The sequence below is a fragment of the Culex quinquefasciatus genome, chromosome 3 (genome assembly GCF_015732765.1).
Source record: "Culex quinquefasciatus strain JHB chromosome 3, VPISU_Cqui_1.0_pri_paternal, whole genome shotgun sequence".
NCBI classification, from domain to species: Eukaryota; Metazoa; Arthropoda; class Insecta; order Diptera; family Culicidae; genus Culex; species Culex quinquefasciatus.
Genome location: NC_051863.1, coordinates 184487834 through 184508510, shown reverse-complemented (window position 1 = coordinate 184508510; position 20677 = coordinate 184487834). Strand labels below are relative to the sequence as shown.

Below are 20677 nucleotides of genomic sequence, written 5' to 3'. Positions count from 1 at the left end.
GGGAAGACGACAGGGTGGGGTGAAGATCGACAAACATCTTTCCCGGGCCGGAGTGGTGACTCATCGCTTGACGATCTGTGGAGTTCAACGGGACTAATTATACCACGCGTGATCTGATAGTCTACCTGTTCGTTAACTTGTTTTCTTTTAAACAGTTATTATTTGTTATGTTGTATGTTTATACATGGAACAGGATTTTTTAGTATTGATTTCATAGATCACCAGAATAATCAATGCTCAAATCTAATTTTGAAAAAGATAAGTTAAAACAAAAATTGAAAAGATGAATACTTTGCTTTGCTTTGAGTTCAATCGACATCAAATCTGGAGTTTTTTTTTAAGGGTAAGCCGTTTATCATTTTCGAAGAAAATTGATCATCATTATATAATATTCTGTATTAAATTCAATTTAACAAATTTCAGAACCAAAAGGAATCAGCATGTGCCGGTTGTTGCCTTCTACTTTTTGGGTGTTTTTTAATACCCCTGACTCAAGGCGGTTTCAAAAACACCCAAAAAGCAAAAACTGGAAATTTGGTTTATTGGACCTTTTCAAAAAAAAAAAAACTCCAGAAATATTTTTTGAGAATAAAAAAGCATTTTCTGAATTTTACCAAATAAGTCTTTTTAGAATTTGGTAATTTTTCTGTTTGCTGAAATATGAAATATTTCGGATAAGATTTCCCACAAAACAGTGAACTTTTCTAACATGATTTACCTAAACTATGCAAATTTTTTTTTGGATTAACGCACCATTCAAATTGACTTCGTTATCCATGACAGAAAAACATCTCATATCCAAAAATCTACCTGTTTCATTCATTTCTGTCACCCTTACAACACATTCTCACAACCAGCCAACAAGAGAGAGAGCGAAGAGTTGAAATTCATGTTTGATGTGGGTTTCGTTTTCATGTCGTTCCTATGCACATACCAACACAGTCGCAGCTCACACTTCTTGGAGAGGGGAAGGCATAGATGAATGGAGGAATGAAGACGGGAGGGGTTGGCTGTGGTGGTTCTTAAAATGTAACTTAATTGATTAAAGTTATGTTTTTTATGACATAAATAAAATAAAAACGCATTACAAATTAAAATTTAAACATAACCAGAAAAAAGAAAAATATCAAATATAGATGAAACCAGTAAAAAATGTGTTAGTAATTAAAATACTTCGGCATTTAAAAAAAATACATACCTGTTTTTTAAATAACATTTTAAATCATTTATTTTTATTTAAATTTCAATTTTATTTCAAGTTTTTGACCATTCCCCTTCAAAACATCTCCAAACATCAGGGGGCGAAAAAATATTGCAGAAAACAAAAATTCATTTAAATTGTATGACGTTTATTTTTAAATTTTTAATAAAATACGGTTGTTTAGTTTTCAAAATATCTGAGCATTGACGAAAATTTTATTTTTTGCAAAAAAAAAGAATTTACAACGGCCAAACTGATATTCGCAAAATTTTTGAAAGTAATTTCGTGCACATTGCGCTTGAAATTTGAAATCAAGTTTTTTTATGGCAGAAATAGGAAAAATAATTTTGAAAACCTCATGCGTAAAAAATAATTTTGCTATCGAATATCTTAAGTTATTTCATGTTGAAATTTGTATTGAGATATTTTCTTTTGAGTTATTTTAATGAAAAAAGTACTTCAAGTTTTTGCCCCTCCCCCCCAACCTTTCTTCAAAATTTTCCTAAAAAATAAGGCGGCAAAAAAATGCTAAAAATTTAAACATGTTTTCATTTTTAAAAACTTGTATTGTTGATTGTAAACTTTTTCAATCACATTGTGAACCGTTTATTTTTGTATTTTTCATCAAGTAGGGCTCCTTACACTTTTTGCAAATTTTCTGTTTATAATGATTGATTTTAGATTTTTTTTTTCTTTAAATTAGTTTTCCATTTTTTTGCCCCCTTTCCTCGGTTTTTACCAGAGCTGAGGGACAAAAACATAACTTAAAATTTATACTAGCCTTATCCGAAGTGCATTTTTTCCAAGGCCTTAGGACTTCATCTACAAATAAGTTTCAAACATTGTTTCATTGCATTTTTTTAACAATCGTAGAAATTCCCACACATTTAGATCAAAAGAGAACAATTTGAAGCCTTTTCTCCCTTACGTTAGAATGTTTTGAGAATTTGCCTTTTTTGGGCTTTTAAATGGTACGAAACGTTATTTTTTTAATTTTCTCAAATTGATTTTGCCTTCCTCACCTCAATGAGGGAAGGCTATAAAATCACTCGAAAAATAAACGGTCTAATGAATCAGGGGGCAAAAAAATTCAATAGATCTCAAAATTTTAATGGAAAAACAGGTCTTTTTTTTCTAAGCATTTTTCTACGTTTAAAATCTTATTTAGCATATTTGAAATCGATCAACAATATTTTTTTGTGAAATTCCGTTGTACAGTACAGTCATCCCACAAATTCGGAACACCCACAAATTCGGAACACTTTTATGATAATTTGTCAATAGCATGCCAAAAGTAGTCTACAAAAAAATCGCCTAAAACCTAAAGCTTGCAAGGCAGGTGTAAAATGCATTCAAAAACACTTTTTTTCATTCAAATGATAAAACCATGGCTTGTAATTTAAATTTTAACATTTTTTCATTTGTTTGCCTCCCCCTCGACTTTGGCAGAGTCGAGGGACATAAACTTCAAAAAATATTTGCAACGGCCTAAATAGTGATATTATCTTCTTTTTTCTAGATTTATTAACCTTTATTCAATTCTAGAGTTTTTTTTAAGGTTCTATAAACATACGAAAGACAATAACTTATAGGACCTTTAAAAAAAACGCTGTAATTATAGATAAAAAACACCTGAAAATATTATTGTTATGCAGAACCACCCCATTACGCTCCTCGACCCTCTTTTATGTTGCGATGTTCCGCAAGGTGGGTGTGTGAGTCTTGTGCGGCGTCCAAAACAAAAAACAAGAGGATACAAAAATTATGCCTCCCTCTCCGAATCACACACACGTTCAAACAGACAGTCCATTCAACGAGAGAGCAAGGGAGAGAACACCACTTCGGTTGAGCCCACACCAAAGTGTAAAGTGAAGAGAGAACACGGATAAAGAAGATTGTGGACGCTTTGGATACCGCCGGACCGTGTGGACTCCGGCACCATCCGCAGAGCGTTTGTTGGCTCAGTTCTCATTCAAATCGCTCGCGGAACGGACCGGGTTTGCAAGAATCGACCACGAACACACCGTCGCAACGCGTGCGCGCGCTCTCTTCACATCCCTTCAATTGAAAGGCAGAGAGAGGGGTGGCAAATTTTAAAGGGCTCGTCTATAACCCCTGCAATGTTTGCATAAAAAATACCCAAATAAAGTGACTTTCGGCACTTTACAGTGCGTTCAGTTTGGTCCTAGTGTGCGTTGCAAAGGGTCTCGCGACATAATTAGTGTTATTCACGTGTGAGTTGCGTTAGTGCGTAAAGTGCGGCCATCTTGGCGGCGGCGGCGGCGACGATCTTCTCAACCATGGCCTACTGAAGAGAGGTAGTGGCCACCACAACGGGGGGTTGCTGTAGTTGTTGTTGTTGTTGCTAATTTTGGTGGATGTTGCGTTGCATAGCTTTGGTTGCATGCACGAGTGTGTGTCTGTGTGTGAGTGGTGAGCGCAAATCATAATAAAAAGTGAAAAACGCAGCAATTTAACAATTTCGCAATCGTGCGAAGGTTGCTTGCTGCTGGGGGGTTTGAAACAAGAAGAAGAAGAGAAGAGAAAAAGGTTGAAAGTTGTACAATTTAGCAGCAAAACAAACGAGCCAAATTGTAATCCCCAAAAGAGCAAGCGGTGTGTGTTGGTATCGATTTTTCGGTCGTTTTCCAAAGGGAAAGTGCATGAGTTTGTGTGTCTGTGTATGTCGCAAGTGTTCTGGAAAAGCCTACTGTGAGAAGCTGATGTGAAACAAAACCTACTTGTAATGTTCACTGAAGCTGAATGACCGTAAGAAAATAATAATCTATCGATTTTTATGACCCCATCAGAAAATACACGACGGCAACATAAAGAGAATAAAAGAAAACACAAAAGTGTCCCGACTTGTGAATAGGTCATAACGATAAAAGTGAATTAACGTGAAGTGAGAGAGCGAAAAAGGAATATTAAACGACCGCGTATCGGATGGATTAAGTGAGGTGGAGAACAACAGAAACAATAAACTCAACGGCACTGGTGCAAATACCGCACGGAAGAATCTTGCAAAAGGGCCGAAAGCAGCAACAAAAACAACGAACGTTGTGCCACTTGGATCGCGTGTAAGGTAAGAGTTTATTTCTGTTTCCTTTTTTAATTTTAATGTTGTTTTTTGCATGCAAAAAATCTATGTTTACAAATGTTTAAAAATAAATAAATACAACCTTATAGAAACTTATTCGCCGAGTCAAAGTCCACGGGCAGTGGTGGACCAAGACTAAGGAGGGTGGCTTGGGTACGCACACCTGGGTGGTTGTAGAACTGCTGGTGTGGTTGCAGCCCACGTGCAAAGACTGCGGGCACTTGGGCTAGTACCAAGTTCGTGCATCATTGCGCTATTTTTAAGCGGCTCTTTTTAGGGCTAAAAAAGTTCTATTTTCAGGTTGCGCAATGCATTGACTGGAAATCAATAAATATTTGAATAAGGCTGATACAAATTTTATTTTAAGTTTTGTCCCCCCTTCAAAGTTGGCTCAAAATCAGGGGCAAAAATATTTTTTTTAAAACTCTAATACTTCAATGAAAATTTAAGTGCAATCAGTTGAAATTAATTTTGAATGCATTCCCCTGCGCTTAGAATCATTTTTAGCATGTTTTGGTTGATTTAAAAATCATTTGAATTTTTGAAAATTTTCGATGTTTATTATCGCAAAAAGTTTTTTTTTCGCAAAATTTTTGGATTTCGTCAAATTTTACATTTTTTGAAAACTAATGATTGCAAAACAACTGAACTAGTGTAAAATGCATTTTAAAACAACTTTTCCGTGCAAATGTTGTAAGTATGGCTTGTTATTTCAATATTTTTATTTTTTTATTTTTTTGCCACCCCCCCCCCCCCCCTCGAACCAGGCCCGAGCCGAGGGACAAAAACTTTGAAAAATATTTGCATCGGCCTAAATTTGAAAAAAATCAAGCAGTTAACAATTACTACAGTTAAACAGTTAAGGATTCTTGGATTTCTATTCGAAATCAGTTGCAACAGTAGGTACTTTCCGATTCAAACTATATTTTGCAGATAGTCATAAACAACACCGGCCAACGAATTTTCTGAACACCCTTAAGAAAAAAAGGAATTAAAATTTGTGAAAAATACACTCCAGTTTTTTAAACGCCCTATCAACGGTCATAAACTTAAAAAAATATTTGCATCGGCTTTATATGGTTTTAAGGACAAATAAACCCTAAATTTTGTGGATAGTGATTTAAAACTGGAAACTTTCTATGAAAAAACATAATGTCCGTTACAACGAAATGTTTTCCAAAAAAACTTCAAGATTTTTATGGAAATATAAATGCATTAAATTGAAAACAATCCCAAACAAATGTTATGAAAATATAACATTTTGAACTATCACTAAATTATGGTGTAGTGTTCTCTAAAAAGTTTCTTTCGGCCGATTGGAAAAAAAATATCAGACTTCAGAAAACAAATCATGAGTTCAAAATTGATGATTCAGAGTTACTTTTATTCGCTTGGTTCTTTGTTTTTCGATTCTTCACTTTTTTCTTTTTGAAATAACCCTTTGCTGCCCAAAATATATTTTTTCGTAAACTTTTATGTTTGTTGTGTTTAGAAGGTTATTTTGGCCAACTTTTGTTCTACAATAATCGGGCCGAAAAATCAAGGGGGCAAATTTTTGTTTTCATATAAACTTCAAAATGTTAATGGAAATGTGCATACAATAAACTGAAGACAGTTTAAAATGCATAATTCAGCGTTGATAATCATTTTTTTTAAATACTTTTTTTGTGATATTTCTATGTGCTTTATACTGTATAGTATAACAAATAGTTTTTTTTTCACGAAAAATATGTATATTTTTTTAAAGCATTATTTTTATATTTGCCCTCCTTCGTCATCGACCAGACTTGAGGGAGATTAACTTTTAAAAATATTGGAAACGGCCTGAACTCAAACCAATAGCTTTGAAGTAACAAAAAAAATGTCAGAACATATCCCAGAACAAAACAATAATTGTTTGCTTATTTTGGGATTAAAAGTAGGAAGTACTAGTTAACAACACAGCCAAGGTTGACCCCAGAAAAATCCTTTTTTTTTCAATACATTGTTTTACGTATTTTTCTATCCACTTTTTTGAATTTTTGCGGATTTTTACCTTTTTTACAAAAGAGATGTAAAAATGTAGTAATGTAGTTGTGTGAGTTACTTAGGAACTACTTGCTCTAAAAACGTTATTTTGGTCTCATTTTTAAATCCACAGCAATTCCATTTGAAAAAAGCCTAAACCGAAAAAAAAGAAAAAATGAGTTGTAAAATTAATTAAAATATGGTTGAGCAATTGCATATTATGTGAGATAAATGAGAAAGAGATTTTTTTTTATATTTGATTACAAATGAAGTTTTTTCGTCACTTGGTTTCAAATACAATACATCGATGCCTCTGTGCTCTGATGTACTAACTGACTTTTGGGCCAAAATGAGTTAATGATGACATCTTTTATCTAATTAAATTCCCTGCAAAACGCTTCTAAGAGATCTGAAAAATTCGTTTCCTACGCGAAGATATCGCCCTGCAACCATTTGTACTAACTGACATTTTCGAACGCATCATGGATGTGCTCTCTTATTTTTCATCATGACTTGACCTTTTGAAAACACGCAAATCCATAAAAATACGATTACACTATAATATTATGGTAAATTGCCAGGTGTCCTTACTAGTTTGAGCAATATTATGGAGCACTATTTTGAAGGCAATTAGCACAAGTGTGCACATTTGGATACGTGAAGAAGTTGTAAGTTAGACGAAGTGTGTCAAACAGTTATTTAGCGGCAGAGTTTTTTTTTTAAATTGGATGACCCCTAAGTATGACATTGGTAGGTGGATGTTATTGTTACGTAGTTTTTGGATTGGACGACCCCTGCAGTTGTTCTAAGTGTGCACAACGACTTAACAATGTTTTAAATTGGATATTTGGGTTAGGCTAAGTGTGAGAATTATTAGTGGATTTTATTGTTACGTAGTTTTAATGGATGACTCCTGCAGTTGTGCTAAGTGTGCACAACGGCTTAACAAATGCTTTAATTGCGGTGTATTACGGTGTAACGAATGTCACGGTGTAAAAAATGCTACGATGCAACGAATGTTGTGGTATAACAATTTTAAGGTGTAACCATACTACGGTGTAACCATACTGCGGTGTAACGAATGTTACGGTGTAACGAATGTTACGGTGTAGCGAATGTTACGGTGTAGCGAATGTTACGGTGTAACGAATGTTACGGTGTAACGAATGTTACGGTGTAACGAATGTTACGGTGTAACGAATGATACGGTGTAACGAATGTTACGGTGTAACGATTTATACGGTGTAATGAATGTTACGGTGTAACGAATGATGCGGTGTGATGAATGTTACGGTGTAACGAATGTTACGGTGTAACGAATGTTACGGTGTAACGAATGTTACGGTGTAACGAATGTTACGGTGTAATGAATGTTACGGTGTAACGAATGATACGGTGTAATGAATGTTACGGTGTAACGAATGATACGGTATAACGAATGTTACGGTGTAACGAATGTTACGGTGTAACGAATTATACGGTGTAATGAATGTTACGGTGTAACGAATGATGCGGTGTGACGAATGTTACGGTGTAACCACACTACGGTGTAACGATTGTTACGGTGTAACGATTGTTACGGTGTAACGAATGATACGGTGTAACGAATTTTACAGTGTAACGAATGTTACGGTGTAATGAATGTTACGGTGTAACGAATGATGCGGTGTGACGAATGTTACGGTGTAACGAATGTTACGGTGTAACCACACTACGGTGTAACGAATGTTATGGTGTAACGAATGATACGGTGTAACGAATTTTACGGTGTAACGAATGTTACGGTGTAACGAATGTTACGGTGTAACGAATGTTACGGTGTAACGAATGTTACGGTGTAACGAATGTTACGGTGTAACGAATGATGCGTTGTAAAGAATATTACGGTGTATCCATACTACGGTGTAACGAATGTTGCGGTGTAACGAATGTTGCGGTGTAACGAATGGTTCATGGTTCACTGAACCAGGATTGAACCACAAAGGAGGTTTAAGCCGAAGCAATAGGTGAACCTAGCCTAACCGGTTCATTTGGGAACTCTTGTTGTGCACATTTAGCACAACTGCAGGGGTCGTTCAATCCAAAAAACTACGTAACAAAATCAGCCACTAACCAATATCACAGTTAGCCTAACTCAAAAATCCAATTTAAATCAATTTTAAGTAGTTGTGCACACTTAGCACAACTACAGGGGTCGTCCAATCAAAAAAACTACGTAACAACAACATCCACTATCCAACGGCACACTCAACCTAACCCAAATATCCAACTCAAACACCCTTCAAGAAGTTGTGCAAACTTAGCACAACTGCAGGGACCGTCCAAACCAAAAAAACACGTAACAACATCATTCACGTAGTTGTGCACACCTAGCACAACTGTAGCGGTCGTCCATGTTCAAAGACTAAGTATTGATTTTTGTTGGAGCACTTTTGTTCTATCCGATACAAACTAAGAATTCATTGCAAGAGACACACTTGTTCTAACTGCAATCTACCATAACAGTTCTATGGTTTGTGTCCTGGATATCTTGCATTTCTTAAAAGGTCGTATGACATGATGGAAATAAAATAAACTAGCTCAAAGTTTTTACAAAATCATTTTCTTCTGTTTGTAAGCGTAGAACTATTCGGTTTTCGTCATAGTTGGTCTTATTGAAGCTATTTCATGGATTATCATACTTATATTTATGAATCCTCACACTTCACTAAGTTTTTCTTCATAAAAATCAAGTTTTAACGGTAGTTGCTCTCATAAATTGCAATTTTCACAATACATTAATTGATAAACAAGTCTATTAAAAAAGTATTGTTGAGAAAAATGTTCCCAAGCTAGCAACAATTCAAAGTTACTGCGCAAAAACATTGAAACAACAAATAACTACTATTTTTACAATAAAATGACTCTACGCACTTTTGTACCAAGTGCCACGTTGGAAGTATACACGACTCTGCCATCGAAGAAGCATTTTAGCTCAACTGCAAAATTCGCCCTGTGCACGTTTGTGCTAACTCATACAAATCACTGTTCAAGACACACTTGTGCTAATTGCAAGCATGATTTTTTTTCGTAATTTCTCTGCCAATTTTTTTTTTGCATTTCAAAAGTTTTCATATTTTACCATGTTTTTAAATTATGTCAGGAGCATACTTTAAAATTATTAGGACAATTGTTTGTCGCATAGTTTCCCAGAAACAGTAATTCAAAGTTAAAAAATCGATTTTCTCGTAACCACCAAAATGTCAGTTAGTATAAGAGAGCACACAAGCATCGACATACTGAAATAGCATTTTGTATGGTAACATAATTTTCTGAAATTTATTAATAAATGTAAAAAATACTACAAATGAAATTGGTCTAGCTTTTGTTTGAATGCAAAAATTCTTTTAGAGATATTTGAGCAAAATCAATTTATAAAATTTCAGTAAAATTTAAAAAGCTGCATAATTTCAAAAAATTGAAGCAAAATATTTTATCGTAAATAAATATATTTTTATTTGTATCTTGAACTTTTTAGCTTACTTTTTCAGACACTTTGTTGTACATAATTATACCTAAACAGATCATTTTTATGATTATTTTAAGCAGATTTTAGAGTGCCGTGAAATTGCCGTGAAATCCATGGTTTCAAAAACTAACACGCCGCGTAATTTCGATTTTTTGCCGTGAAAAATCACTCGCCTTAGTGATAAGTTTGGCCATTTGAGAAAAATAGTAAGAAGTTTCAAAAATCTAGCTTAACATTTGAAAAAGTCGTATAAAACTTAAAATGCCGTTTGACCGTGTCTGGACCAAAGAGCCTATCGGATTCCTCGGAAATTTTCACATAATATATAAAAAAATGGCGATGTCGAACCGTACGTTTCCGAGATATGATTTTTTGGAATTAAAAACTGAAAAACAGGAAAATGCCGAAATCGGTAAAAAAACAACTAAGGCTAATCGAGGATTTGGAGATCGCATCTGGATTTTACATACATGTAAATCGACAAAAAAGTCAGAGGTTGTTGTGAGCACTCATTTGGTTGTATCATTGCCGAGATAAAGCTATTTGAGGTTAGCAGTTTCAAAAAACGGGTGCCACGATATCTTAACACTGCCTTGACCAAATTGGCTCAAAATTTCGGTGAAAACTCGTTAAACCGGTCCTGTGTGCATGACGAAGGTCGATTTTCAAAAAACTAGTTTTTAAAAAAGATAAAAATATTTTTGTGTTTTATATGAAAACTGCGATAGCTTTAAAATTTCAGCGATGACCTATACATGTCTGGGTACCAAAAGTTGCGTCTTTTAATTACGAAAATTTTGGTACCCAAACATCTATAGGTCATTGCTGAAATTTTAAAATTATCGCAGATTAAGTGAAAAAAGTTGATTTTTTGCAAATTTCGTCATTCTCCGGTTTTTGCGCGCGGCGCGTCAAAAAACACGGATTTTATTTTCAAAAAATCATATCTCGGAATCCTGTTAATGAACTCCTCCCATTTTTTAGTATGTTATGTAAAAATATCCGGGGAATCCGATAAAAATATTTTCAGACATAGGCTCTTTGGTCCAGACACCGTCAAAACGGCATTTTAAAGTTTCATACGCCCTTTTCATATGTTAGGCTAGATTTTTGAAACTTCTTACTATTTTTCTTTGAAAGGCCAACTTGTCACCTTTCATTTGCGTATAAGACAATTGAAATCGGTTAAAATGGCGAGGAGTTATGATTTTTCGAAAAAAGTGGTTTTTGCGAAAATCGACGAAAATGGCCATTTTCAGACCACCCTAACATGGCGTAGGTCACCCAAATGGCCATACAAAAAAATACTGGTCTAATTATTTCGGCCAGGAAACCCCCAGACAAATTTTGAGCCCGATCCGAGGACTTTTGTTTTTTTCCATGCTGTTTTCGTGAGGAATTGCTGTATAAGTATCAAAAATCAAAATCAAATTATTCGTTCTACAGCATTGCCTTGGCGTTCTCGATTGCGAGATTCCTACTCGAAACTAGGCATCCGAAGGCTTAATTGTTGAGGCAATTGCAAACCACTTTTTATACCTTAGCTTCCATCCACCCCGGGATTCGAACTGACGACCTTTGGATTGTTAGTCCAACTGCCTATCAGCGACTCCACCAGGACAGGACCCAGGGAGACGACTCCTACACCTGGACTGAGCTAACGACCTAACCTTTTTTTTTAGGTTAGTCCGGGGCCAACATTTACTTCCCGTCCGACGGAAGGCGTGATCAGACAAATCTCGTCTCAAAATATGCCACCGGGACCTTCTGGGATCGAACCCAGGCCGACTGGGTGAGAGGCAATCACGCTAACCTGTACACCACGGTCCCGGTGAATAAGTATATAACTCCTTAATTATGTAAATCATAGATTTACAATATAGACGCTACACTCTTTTTTGCTCACCTAAAACTTACGTTTGAAAACATTAATTATGAAACTTTATTTGTTCTTTTCAAATATATTTAACTGCAGTACATTTTATTTTCGAATGATAGTTACAAGTCAAGACCACTGTACTGTCCCGTTTGCATTTTCATCACTTTTAAGTTAATAATACAGTCTAATTCTAAAACATGCAAACTATGAGAGAAAAATAAGTTTTGCATCAACCATTTCGTACGTCAGTTGGTCGTTCGTCACACAGAAACACCGTTACCTTTACTAGAGCAAAACAAACAAACAGAGTAAAATTGCACGCAAAACTACCCCAAAATAGAAGGAAACCCAAAAACAAGCATGCGTTGACGTCGTCGGCGTTGACGGTCAAATTAATGGTAATATTTTAATTTTTAATTATCTTTCACACACGCACGCTTGATAAGCCACAATGTGCCCTGTCGGCCGAGGGTAATGCTTGTTTTTATTATGGCAGTGTGTGTGTGGTGAGGGTAGTTTTTGTTTTGTTTTTGGATACACAGTAAAAAATAGTGATGATATTAAATTCAATTCGTGAGTAAAATTGTGCAAGTAGTTTAAAAAAAATATTTTTTTACGAATAGAATTTTTATCTGTTATTTTTAGTATTCATTACGCGGGGGAGTGTGACAAAGAATCGCTCACATGTGCCCTGTGTGTGTGTGTGTGTGGTTGTGTGCGCGCGGCAAAATGAAAGTAAAATAGACAGGTAATTTATAAAAGGTGTACCACCTTGTTGTTGTGCACGCGCTTTGTTCGGAGGCATAAGTTAATTCACCTCCCTGTAGTAGAAAACCGACGGGTGTTTGTTGAAGCTTATCCTGACGACGATATGGTTTTTAGTTTAGCCATGTTTGGGAGGGGAGTTTATTAAGTGGATTTTGTTTCTAAGGGGAGGAAAATAATGGTAATGTTGTTTCTGGATCGCGGTTGGTTTCATTAATTAATTAAAATTAGTGAGAGATAGCTTTCGTCAATATATTTGATAAGATGCTAACGTATTTGTGTCTATTTTTATAAGAAGACTAAAGGTCAACGACTTAAAAGAACCTGATTGATTTTTTCATATTGGAAAAGAAAAATATCATTTTCAGCTAAAACTTCTTATAGGTATTGTTCTTAAAATTGCGATGCAGTCCAAAAATTCAAAAGCTGCCATATTAAGAGCATCTCTGAACAGAAACGTCAAGGGGTCATTTTCTTCATTGCCATTAAATATGTGGTTTCAATAAATTTCTAATTCATATTTTGAATTTAGTAGAAAATAATGTATTTTTTACAAAAAAAAAAGATTATTTTTGCACATTTCGTGCAACATTTTCCAAACTACCCCTGTCATCATGTCGGCTCCAAACCCGGCGGCGGAGACTTGCTGGCAGACTTCCAGCCCTCGACGACGACGACTTTGGTGGCAAATTTTCGCCATTGCGAAACCAGAAGGGGTGACGGAGACGACGACTTCGACGACGCCAAAGACGCGCTGGAGTCGTTAAGCTCCTCTGTGAGCTTGGTGCTAGCGAATGTCGATGGAGATGTTTTTCCGAGAATTTTTCTTTCACAGAGGCAGCTGCTACTCCAGTGGAGTTACGGAAGGGTGAAAATTATTTGCAAAGGCAAAAGGGAGGATGCATGTTATGCATGCAGGATGGAAGCCAGAATTTTAATGATTCGGAACCTTGGTTGTTCTCGGCATTGCTGCATTTTTTTTACTTGTTTTTTTTTTGTTTTAGTCCTTCCTTTGGAAAAAATAATTTCTTTTTGTATCTCATGAACATGATATTTTAAAATAAAATCAAATTCAATTATTAAATGAATATCAAACAATATAACAACCTTAAAAACATTAGACAGTCCAGACTCGATTATCCGAAGTTTCGATTTTCTGAAGTTTTATTATCCGAAGGATTGTATGGGACTTCGGATAATCTAATCATAAGCCAAAAAATAGTTTTTTTTATTTTCTCGATTTCAAAAAAAAATTTAAAAGTCTTACTTTTCGAAACAAGTGCTGAAAAGTTCAACTTTTCAGCACCCATTTCTTCAGTGCTGAAAAGTAGAACTTTTCAGCATTTATTTAGCAAAGTGTTGCTATTCGATTCTGTTATTTTTGGTACAGAAAAGTAGGCTATTTCGTCGTTCAAGAATGACAGGAAAAGTAAGTAGTTTCACGACGGAATTGCAAAAAAAAGTTTTTTTGTTGTGGTTCGATTATCCGAAGTGAAATTTTTCCAAAGGCTTCGGATAATCGAGTCTGGACTGTATATAAAAAGTTCCTGCAAAACATTTAATTATTTTAATGATTTTCTAGTCAAACCTCTTCTAGCGAACGTTACCACTAGGCGGGATTTGATTTTAAAATTAGCTGAAAAAGGAAAAAATATTATTTTTATAAAAATTAAATGCTTGACGATTTTACTTGTTTTTATTACATCCAATGTAAAAAATAAAAAAAAATGTAAGGGGTCAAGTTTTTAGTTAGCTTTCTCAATATTTAAAGAAAAAAATAATATGAGGTAGTTTATGTTATGCCCCAGATTAAACGCATTTTTTTACAACTCAAATGCTAATGATAACAACATGATTGAAACTTACTTTAAAAAAAATTAAACATGACAAAAATGCAAAATAAAAAAAAGCCTAACTATTGAAAAGTTCTGTTTTTTATAGTCAAAAGTTGTTGAAAATTAATCCATTTTTTAAATAAATTTCAATTGCAATAAGGCCGTTGCAAATATTTTTCAAAGTTTATGTCGCCCCCCCCTTCAAAGTTGGCCTGAAAAATCAGGGGGCAAAAATGATATTTTTTCGAAAAACTTCAAAATTTTAATGAAAGTTGAAGTTTAACCAGCTGAAAACCAGTTAAAATGCATTTTCCCGCGTTAATAATCATTTAGCATGTTTGAACTCATTTGAAAACATTTTGAATTTTCATGAAATACCAATGTACAGTTCCACAAAAAAAAATTTTTGGGGGAAAAGAAATCCGTCAATACCTCGATATTTTCAAAACTTATGATTGGAAAGCAACTGTACGCCTGTAAAAAGCATTTTAAAAAACTTTTTTCATCCAAGTGTTGAAACCTAGGCTTGTAATTTCAATTTTTATATTTTTTTATTTTTTTGCCCCCCCCCCTCCCTTGACTTTGGTCAGAGCCGAGGGACATAAACTTTGAAAAATACCGGCCTAACTTAATCACTTGTGATCAGTAGACACAAAATGCCAATTTTTTAGCTTTGGGTATGACAGACCTTTTGTTTTTGGCCAACTTAGAATTTTGTTTAAATATGTTTTTTGGAAAGTATCAAAAATGCCCACATTAAAATCAGAAAATCACTTTTTGGTGTAAAATTGAATTCTTAATCCAAAATTTCCTTTCTGGATTTTTTTTTTAAAAAGATCCAATAAACCAAATTTCCGGTTTTTGCTTTCTGGGTGTTTTTGTAACCGTCTTGAGTCACGGGGTATTGAAAAACACCCAAAAAGCAAAAACTGAAAATTTGGTTTATTGGACCTTTTTTAAAAAAAACTCCAGCTTTGTATAATTTTGATAAAATGCACAGTTTTTGCGTTATATCAAGTTTTTGCGTTATATCAATTTGTAGGTGAAATTATTCAACAAAATTCTCTTTTTTTAAATTGAAAAAAAGTGTCCACTTTTGTTCAACATAGAAAAAAAAAACAATTTATTTGAAAAGCTGAGAAAATTCTCTACAATTTGCTTTTTGAACCATTGTTTGGTTCCTTTGGTTGTCGATGATATCTTGGACACCGTTGATCAGATTTTCAGTTAAAAAGTGAAACTTGTGTGAAAGTTTCTCAACATCAAAAATACTTAAGGAATTTTGAAATCAAGACTTACATTTCCATTGAAATATATATTTTTTAGACTGGACAAGGATGGAAACTATTTTTGAAAAATAAACAAAGACAATTTTGTTGTACAATTTAACCTAAAAATGGCTATGACATAAAAAACGGTGCACTTTATAACAATTTTACAAAAGTACTTTTCGATTAAGAATTAAATTGTACATCTAAAATTGTTTATTTTTGTGTTTTTTTTTACCACAAGTCGAGGGGGGCAAAAAAATAAAAAAAAATATAATAATTAAAATTACAAGCCTAGGTTTCAACATTTGGATGAAAAAAGTGTTTTGAAATTTATTTTACACGCATCAAGTTGCTTTCCAATCATTAGTTTTCAAAATATCGATGTATTTTTTTTCGCAAAAAAAAACTTTTGGTGGGATTTATATTTCATTAAAATTTAAAATGTTTTCAAGAGAGTTCAAACATGATTATAAACGCAGAAAAATGCCTTTTAACTGGTTTTCAGTTGATAAAACCTCAATTTTTATTAAAATTTTGAAGTTTTTCGAAGAAAAAATTTTGCCCCCTGATATTCAGACCGACTTTGAAGGGGTGACGACATAAACTTTGAAAAATAATTGCAACGGCTTAACTTGGCCTAAATCAAAACGTTCGTCATACGTTTATTGTTCAAAAGATGGCACTTTTGTCTGCTAAAGAGCAATTCCAGCTCAAATCAGGATTTTTTCTGGCACTTTTGTACCCGACCCTCTCCGATTTCAATGAAACTTTGTAAACATGTTATCCTAGGCCTATATAAGCCATTTTTGTGTATATGGAGCCAATATTACTCGAAAATAACATTTGAGAAGGGTGTAAGGTATTTAAATATTTTTGTATTTTGTAATTTAAAAATTACTGTATTTCGAAGCCGTTGTGTCGTATCAAAAAGTGGTCCAAGACAAACTTATAGGAAATTGGACGGGCTTTCTGAAAAAATACACTGAAACAAAAATACACGCCACTTCAATAAGATTTTTCAGTTTTTTAAGTTTTTAAGTTTAAAAATTAAATTTGATGGTGATGTCACGATTTTTTTTCGCTCAAAATTTTTGAGGAAATAGCCTAAAATTTTACAAAAAGGCTCACGAAAAATGTAGGATGGTATGTCTCTCTTAAAAAATACAAAAATCATTTACTACAACTGTTTTTTTGAAAAGTGGTCTAAACGTAAATTTTTTTCAGAATCGATAGTGGGAATCGATTCACCAGACAATTTTACATAAAAGTCTCGATATTGACCACTGTCCTAAGTCCAATCCTTGGAAAGATACAGCGGTTTTAAAAATAAAAATGTTGAAAAAATAGGTTTTTTGGTGTTTTTTGGCGTTTTTTATATGACAGACTTGGTTTTTCTGTCTCGTAAATATTTTTACCGGAAAGCTCGTCCCATTTTCCATAAGTTAGCCTTGAAATTTGAGCTGGAATTGCTCTTTATCAAAATTTTACAAAAGCACTTTTCGATTTAGAATTCCATTTTACGTGTAAACATGATTTTTTTTTAATGTGCATTTTTAATATTTTCCGAAATTACTAAAACAAATGAAAAATAAAAAAAAATGAAGGGGGTAAAGTTATTGGGTAATTCTCTACCAACTCACACGAAAAGTTGCCCCGACCCCTCTTCGATTTGCGTGAAACTTTGTCCTGGTAACTTTTGCTGATCACCCGAGATCCGTTTTGATATCTCGTGACGGAGCGGTACGACCCCTCCATTTTGAACATGCGAAAAAGAGGTGTTTTTCAATAATTTGCAGCCTGAAACGATGAGATAGAAATTTGGCATCAAAGGGACTTTTATGTAAAATTAGACGCCCGATTTGATGACGTACTCAGAATTCCGAAAAAACGTATTTTCATCGAAAAACAAAGTTTTAAAATTCTCCCATTTTCCGTTACTCGACTGTAAAATTTTGGAACATGTCATTTTATGGGAAATTTAATGTACTTTTCGAATCTACATTGTTCAGAACATTTTTCATTTTTTAAAATTTGTTTTTTCTAACTTTGCAGGGTTATTTTTAACAACAATGTTCTACAAAGTAGAGCAGACAATTACAAAAATTTTGATATATAGACATTAGGGTTTGCTTATAAACATCACAAGTTATCGCGATTTTACGAAAAAAGTTTTGAAAAAGTTACTTTTGCGTTTCTCTTTGTTTCGTCGTCCGTGTCTGTCGCGGGTGACCATGAACGGCCATGATCGATGACGACCAACTTTTTTAAAACTTTTTTTCGTAAAATCGTGATAACTTGTGATGTTTATAAGCAAACCCCTTATGTATATATATCAAAATTTTTGTAATTGTCTGCTCTACAACTTTGTAGAACATTGTTACACTCTAAAAATAACCCTGCAAAGTTAGAAAACACGAAATTTTAAAATGAAAATTTTGTTCTAAATGAAAAATGACCCTTCTGGGACAATGTAGATTCGAAAAGTACATTAAATTTCCCATAAAATGACATGTTCCAAAATTTTTACAGTCGAGTAACGGAAAATGGGAGAATTTTAAAACTTTTTAGTGTTTTTTCGATGAAAATACGTTTTTCGGAATTTGATTACGCCATCAAATCGGGCGTCTAATTTTACATAAAAGTCCCTTTGACACCAAATTTCTATCTCATCACCGTTTCAGGCTGCAAATTAATGAAAAACACCTCTTTTCGCATGTGCAAAATGGAAGGGGTCACCGCCCCTCCGTCACGAGATATCAAAAAACGGACCTCGGATTCGTGATCAGGGACAAAAGTTACCCCTTAGGACAAAGTTTCACGCAAATCGAAGAGGGGTCGGGGCAACTGCTGTGTGAGTTGGCGGAGAATTACCCTATTCTAAATCTCCTTTTTGTAATAAAAAGTTATTTAAAAAAATGTATTTTTTCTACACTGTATTTTTTTATAGTTCTTGTCAAAACTTGCAACTTTGTCAAAAACACCAAACCGATCACAAAATACTTCTTGAGGTACGGATTTTCTAATGTTTTTATAGCACTTTTCTATGGACAGCCTTCAAATTTGAATGGAGACTTGTATGAAGAAACTAACAATGCAACATGGCTTAGTTGAACATAAATAAACGATGGACAAATAAAAAAGTACGAAAATCAAAACAGGATTATTTTTGCGAAATTCTAGAGAACTTCTCACATGCAAAATCCACCATGCATCAAACCGGTTCTGAAGGTGAACGAAATTTAAAAAAAAACAAAATGGAATTTCCGAGTGTCGAGTATTTTCTCATTTAAATTCTAATTCGATACAAATTCTATAACATATAAACACACAATCAACGAGATATTTATCATTTTTTTTTTGTTTTTTTTTTTTTTTTGCAAAAACATTAACTCTTAAAAGCTTTTCCCTCATTAAACACTCAAAACTACCCTTCAAACGGTCACGTTCCAAGTTCACGTGTGCGCACCACCACCCCCCTCGCGTTTAAAAATAACCAAATTATCAGCGTACAAAAATCTTGACTTTCCTTTCAAGGATTTCACCTTCGAAAAATGGTTCCCGCTATAGCCAACAATCACCGTGTCACAGGCTGTGGTGGCCGGCGTCCTTCCCACTGGCCATCACACTCGAGGGTGCAAATTTCATCACTCCTGCCACCAGCACCCCATCCTGAAACGTTTCACGGAGTGCGCATGTGCCACACCGCTGCTGGCCTCCAGAACCCCCCCGTCCATACGTGTGCCAAACCGTTCCACGACGGGCAGAGAGTCCCTTTTGTTACTGTTTGAGGGGTGAAAAGGGTTGGAATTTTAAAAGTAGCATTTCAATTTAAGTTAATTTTGAAGACAGAGATTTAAGGATTTCAAAAATGATTCGAAATATCAAACAAAAATGTCGAAGAAAGGTTAAATTTCTGCTAGGTGAATTACTTCAACTTTTTGCTCGCTTGTTACGCTTTTACGACGCTGTACATAATTGAGCAGGACCTGCCGATCTCCGAACGAGGGGGGGAAAACTCTGCGAGAATTTGCTGGGAAAACCCCAAACAGCAGTAGCAGCAGCATTTCAGTCGTCCAGAAAGGGACATCCTGACCAGAGTGATCAGGTCACAGGAGCTCTTCCCATTTCGGTTCATTGATGGATTCGTAGATAGTTCGTTGCTGCATTTTGGTAAAGAAAAGGAGATTAATGGCAAACTTTTGTTTCTTCTATTTTGCAGATTTTCATCGGTTGAAGTGACGCCAGTCCACGTGTGTTTTTTTTTGTCTAAGAAGAAAGAGTTCGAAAATCGATTCCATCGTTGCAAAGTGGCCATCGCAGAGAAGAGGCAACGGAAATTGCAAAAGGAAATCTTCGTTTTTCACGCCGCTCAAATTGCAGTGTTGCCAGGGCACGTGCTTTTTTTTATGATCTGCCAATGGCAGAAAGGTTCAGCCTGCAAGTGATTTAAAGGAAAATATAAAGCAAAAATGAAAATAAATAAAAATCAATCGATTTGAATGTTTTCAAAAAATAAAAGAGTCTGTGATGAGCGCACTTGGGTGCACTTCGCAATTCGCCGAAGAAGAAATCTAAACTAACCGACTCGTTCGATTGAAAGTGAAAATGGGAGCAATTGACGGCCCCTGCAGAAGAGGCAGCTTCATCAACGTCAACGGTGGCACCTTCAAGAGCAACAATCTCCAGCAGCAGCAGCAGCGTGGCCAACGGCGAATGGCCAAGGTCAAGCCCGCGACGACCACCGCGAAGGTGGCGCCCCCGGTCGATACCCAGTGAATTAATGTGTTTATGTCTAGAAATTACCACCACCGGTGAAGAGAAGTGAAGAAAACGCAAATCAAGATCTGAAATCTAAGGTTTAGAAATAACAAACAACGAAAAAAAAAGTGTGCTAATTTTGGTGGCTCGGAGGGTTTGGATTACGGATACGGCGGCCAGAAGTAGCAGGAATAGCAGAGAAAGATGGCGCGCGAATACCTTGGCAACGTGGTGAGCACGTCCATGCCGGATCTGGCGCAGGACGAGCCGGACAATCTGAGGAAGAGGTGAGTTTTTGAGCTTTTTTTGTTGTAAATCTGTTGTGAACATTTTTTTTAAATTTACAAAATCAT

General features: G+C 35.0%; 1 protein-coding gene across 3 annotated transcripts in view; it reads left to right on the top strand.

Annotated features, from left to right (window-relative positions):
- The first annotated feature begins 3158 nt into the window (after positions 1 to 3158).
- The window catches only part of LOC6041244 (mitogen-activated protein kinase kinase kinase 13), a 77044-nt gene continuing 59525 nt past the window's right edge, over positions 3159 to 20677 (top strand). Inside the window, exons 1-3 of one of the 3 annotated variants that reach the window (XM_038258685.1) lie at positions 3159 to 3435; positions 4012 to 4286; positions 19786 to 20611. In XM_038258685.1, coding sequence (XP_038114613.1) covers positions 20529 to 20611 — 83 coding nt within the window. In that variant the 5' untranslated portion in view covers positions 3159 to 3435; positions 4012 to 4286; positions 19786 to 20528. Of the gene's footprint in view, positions 3520 to 4011; positions 4287 to 19608; positions 19719 to 19785; positions 20612 to 20677 lie in introns of those variants that run through there. The other 2 variants (XM_038258684.1, XM_038258686.1) reach the window with 2 other exon arrangements.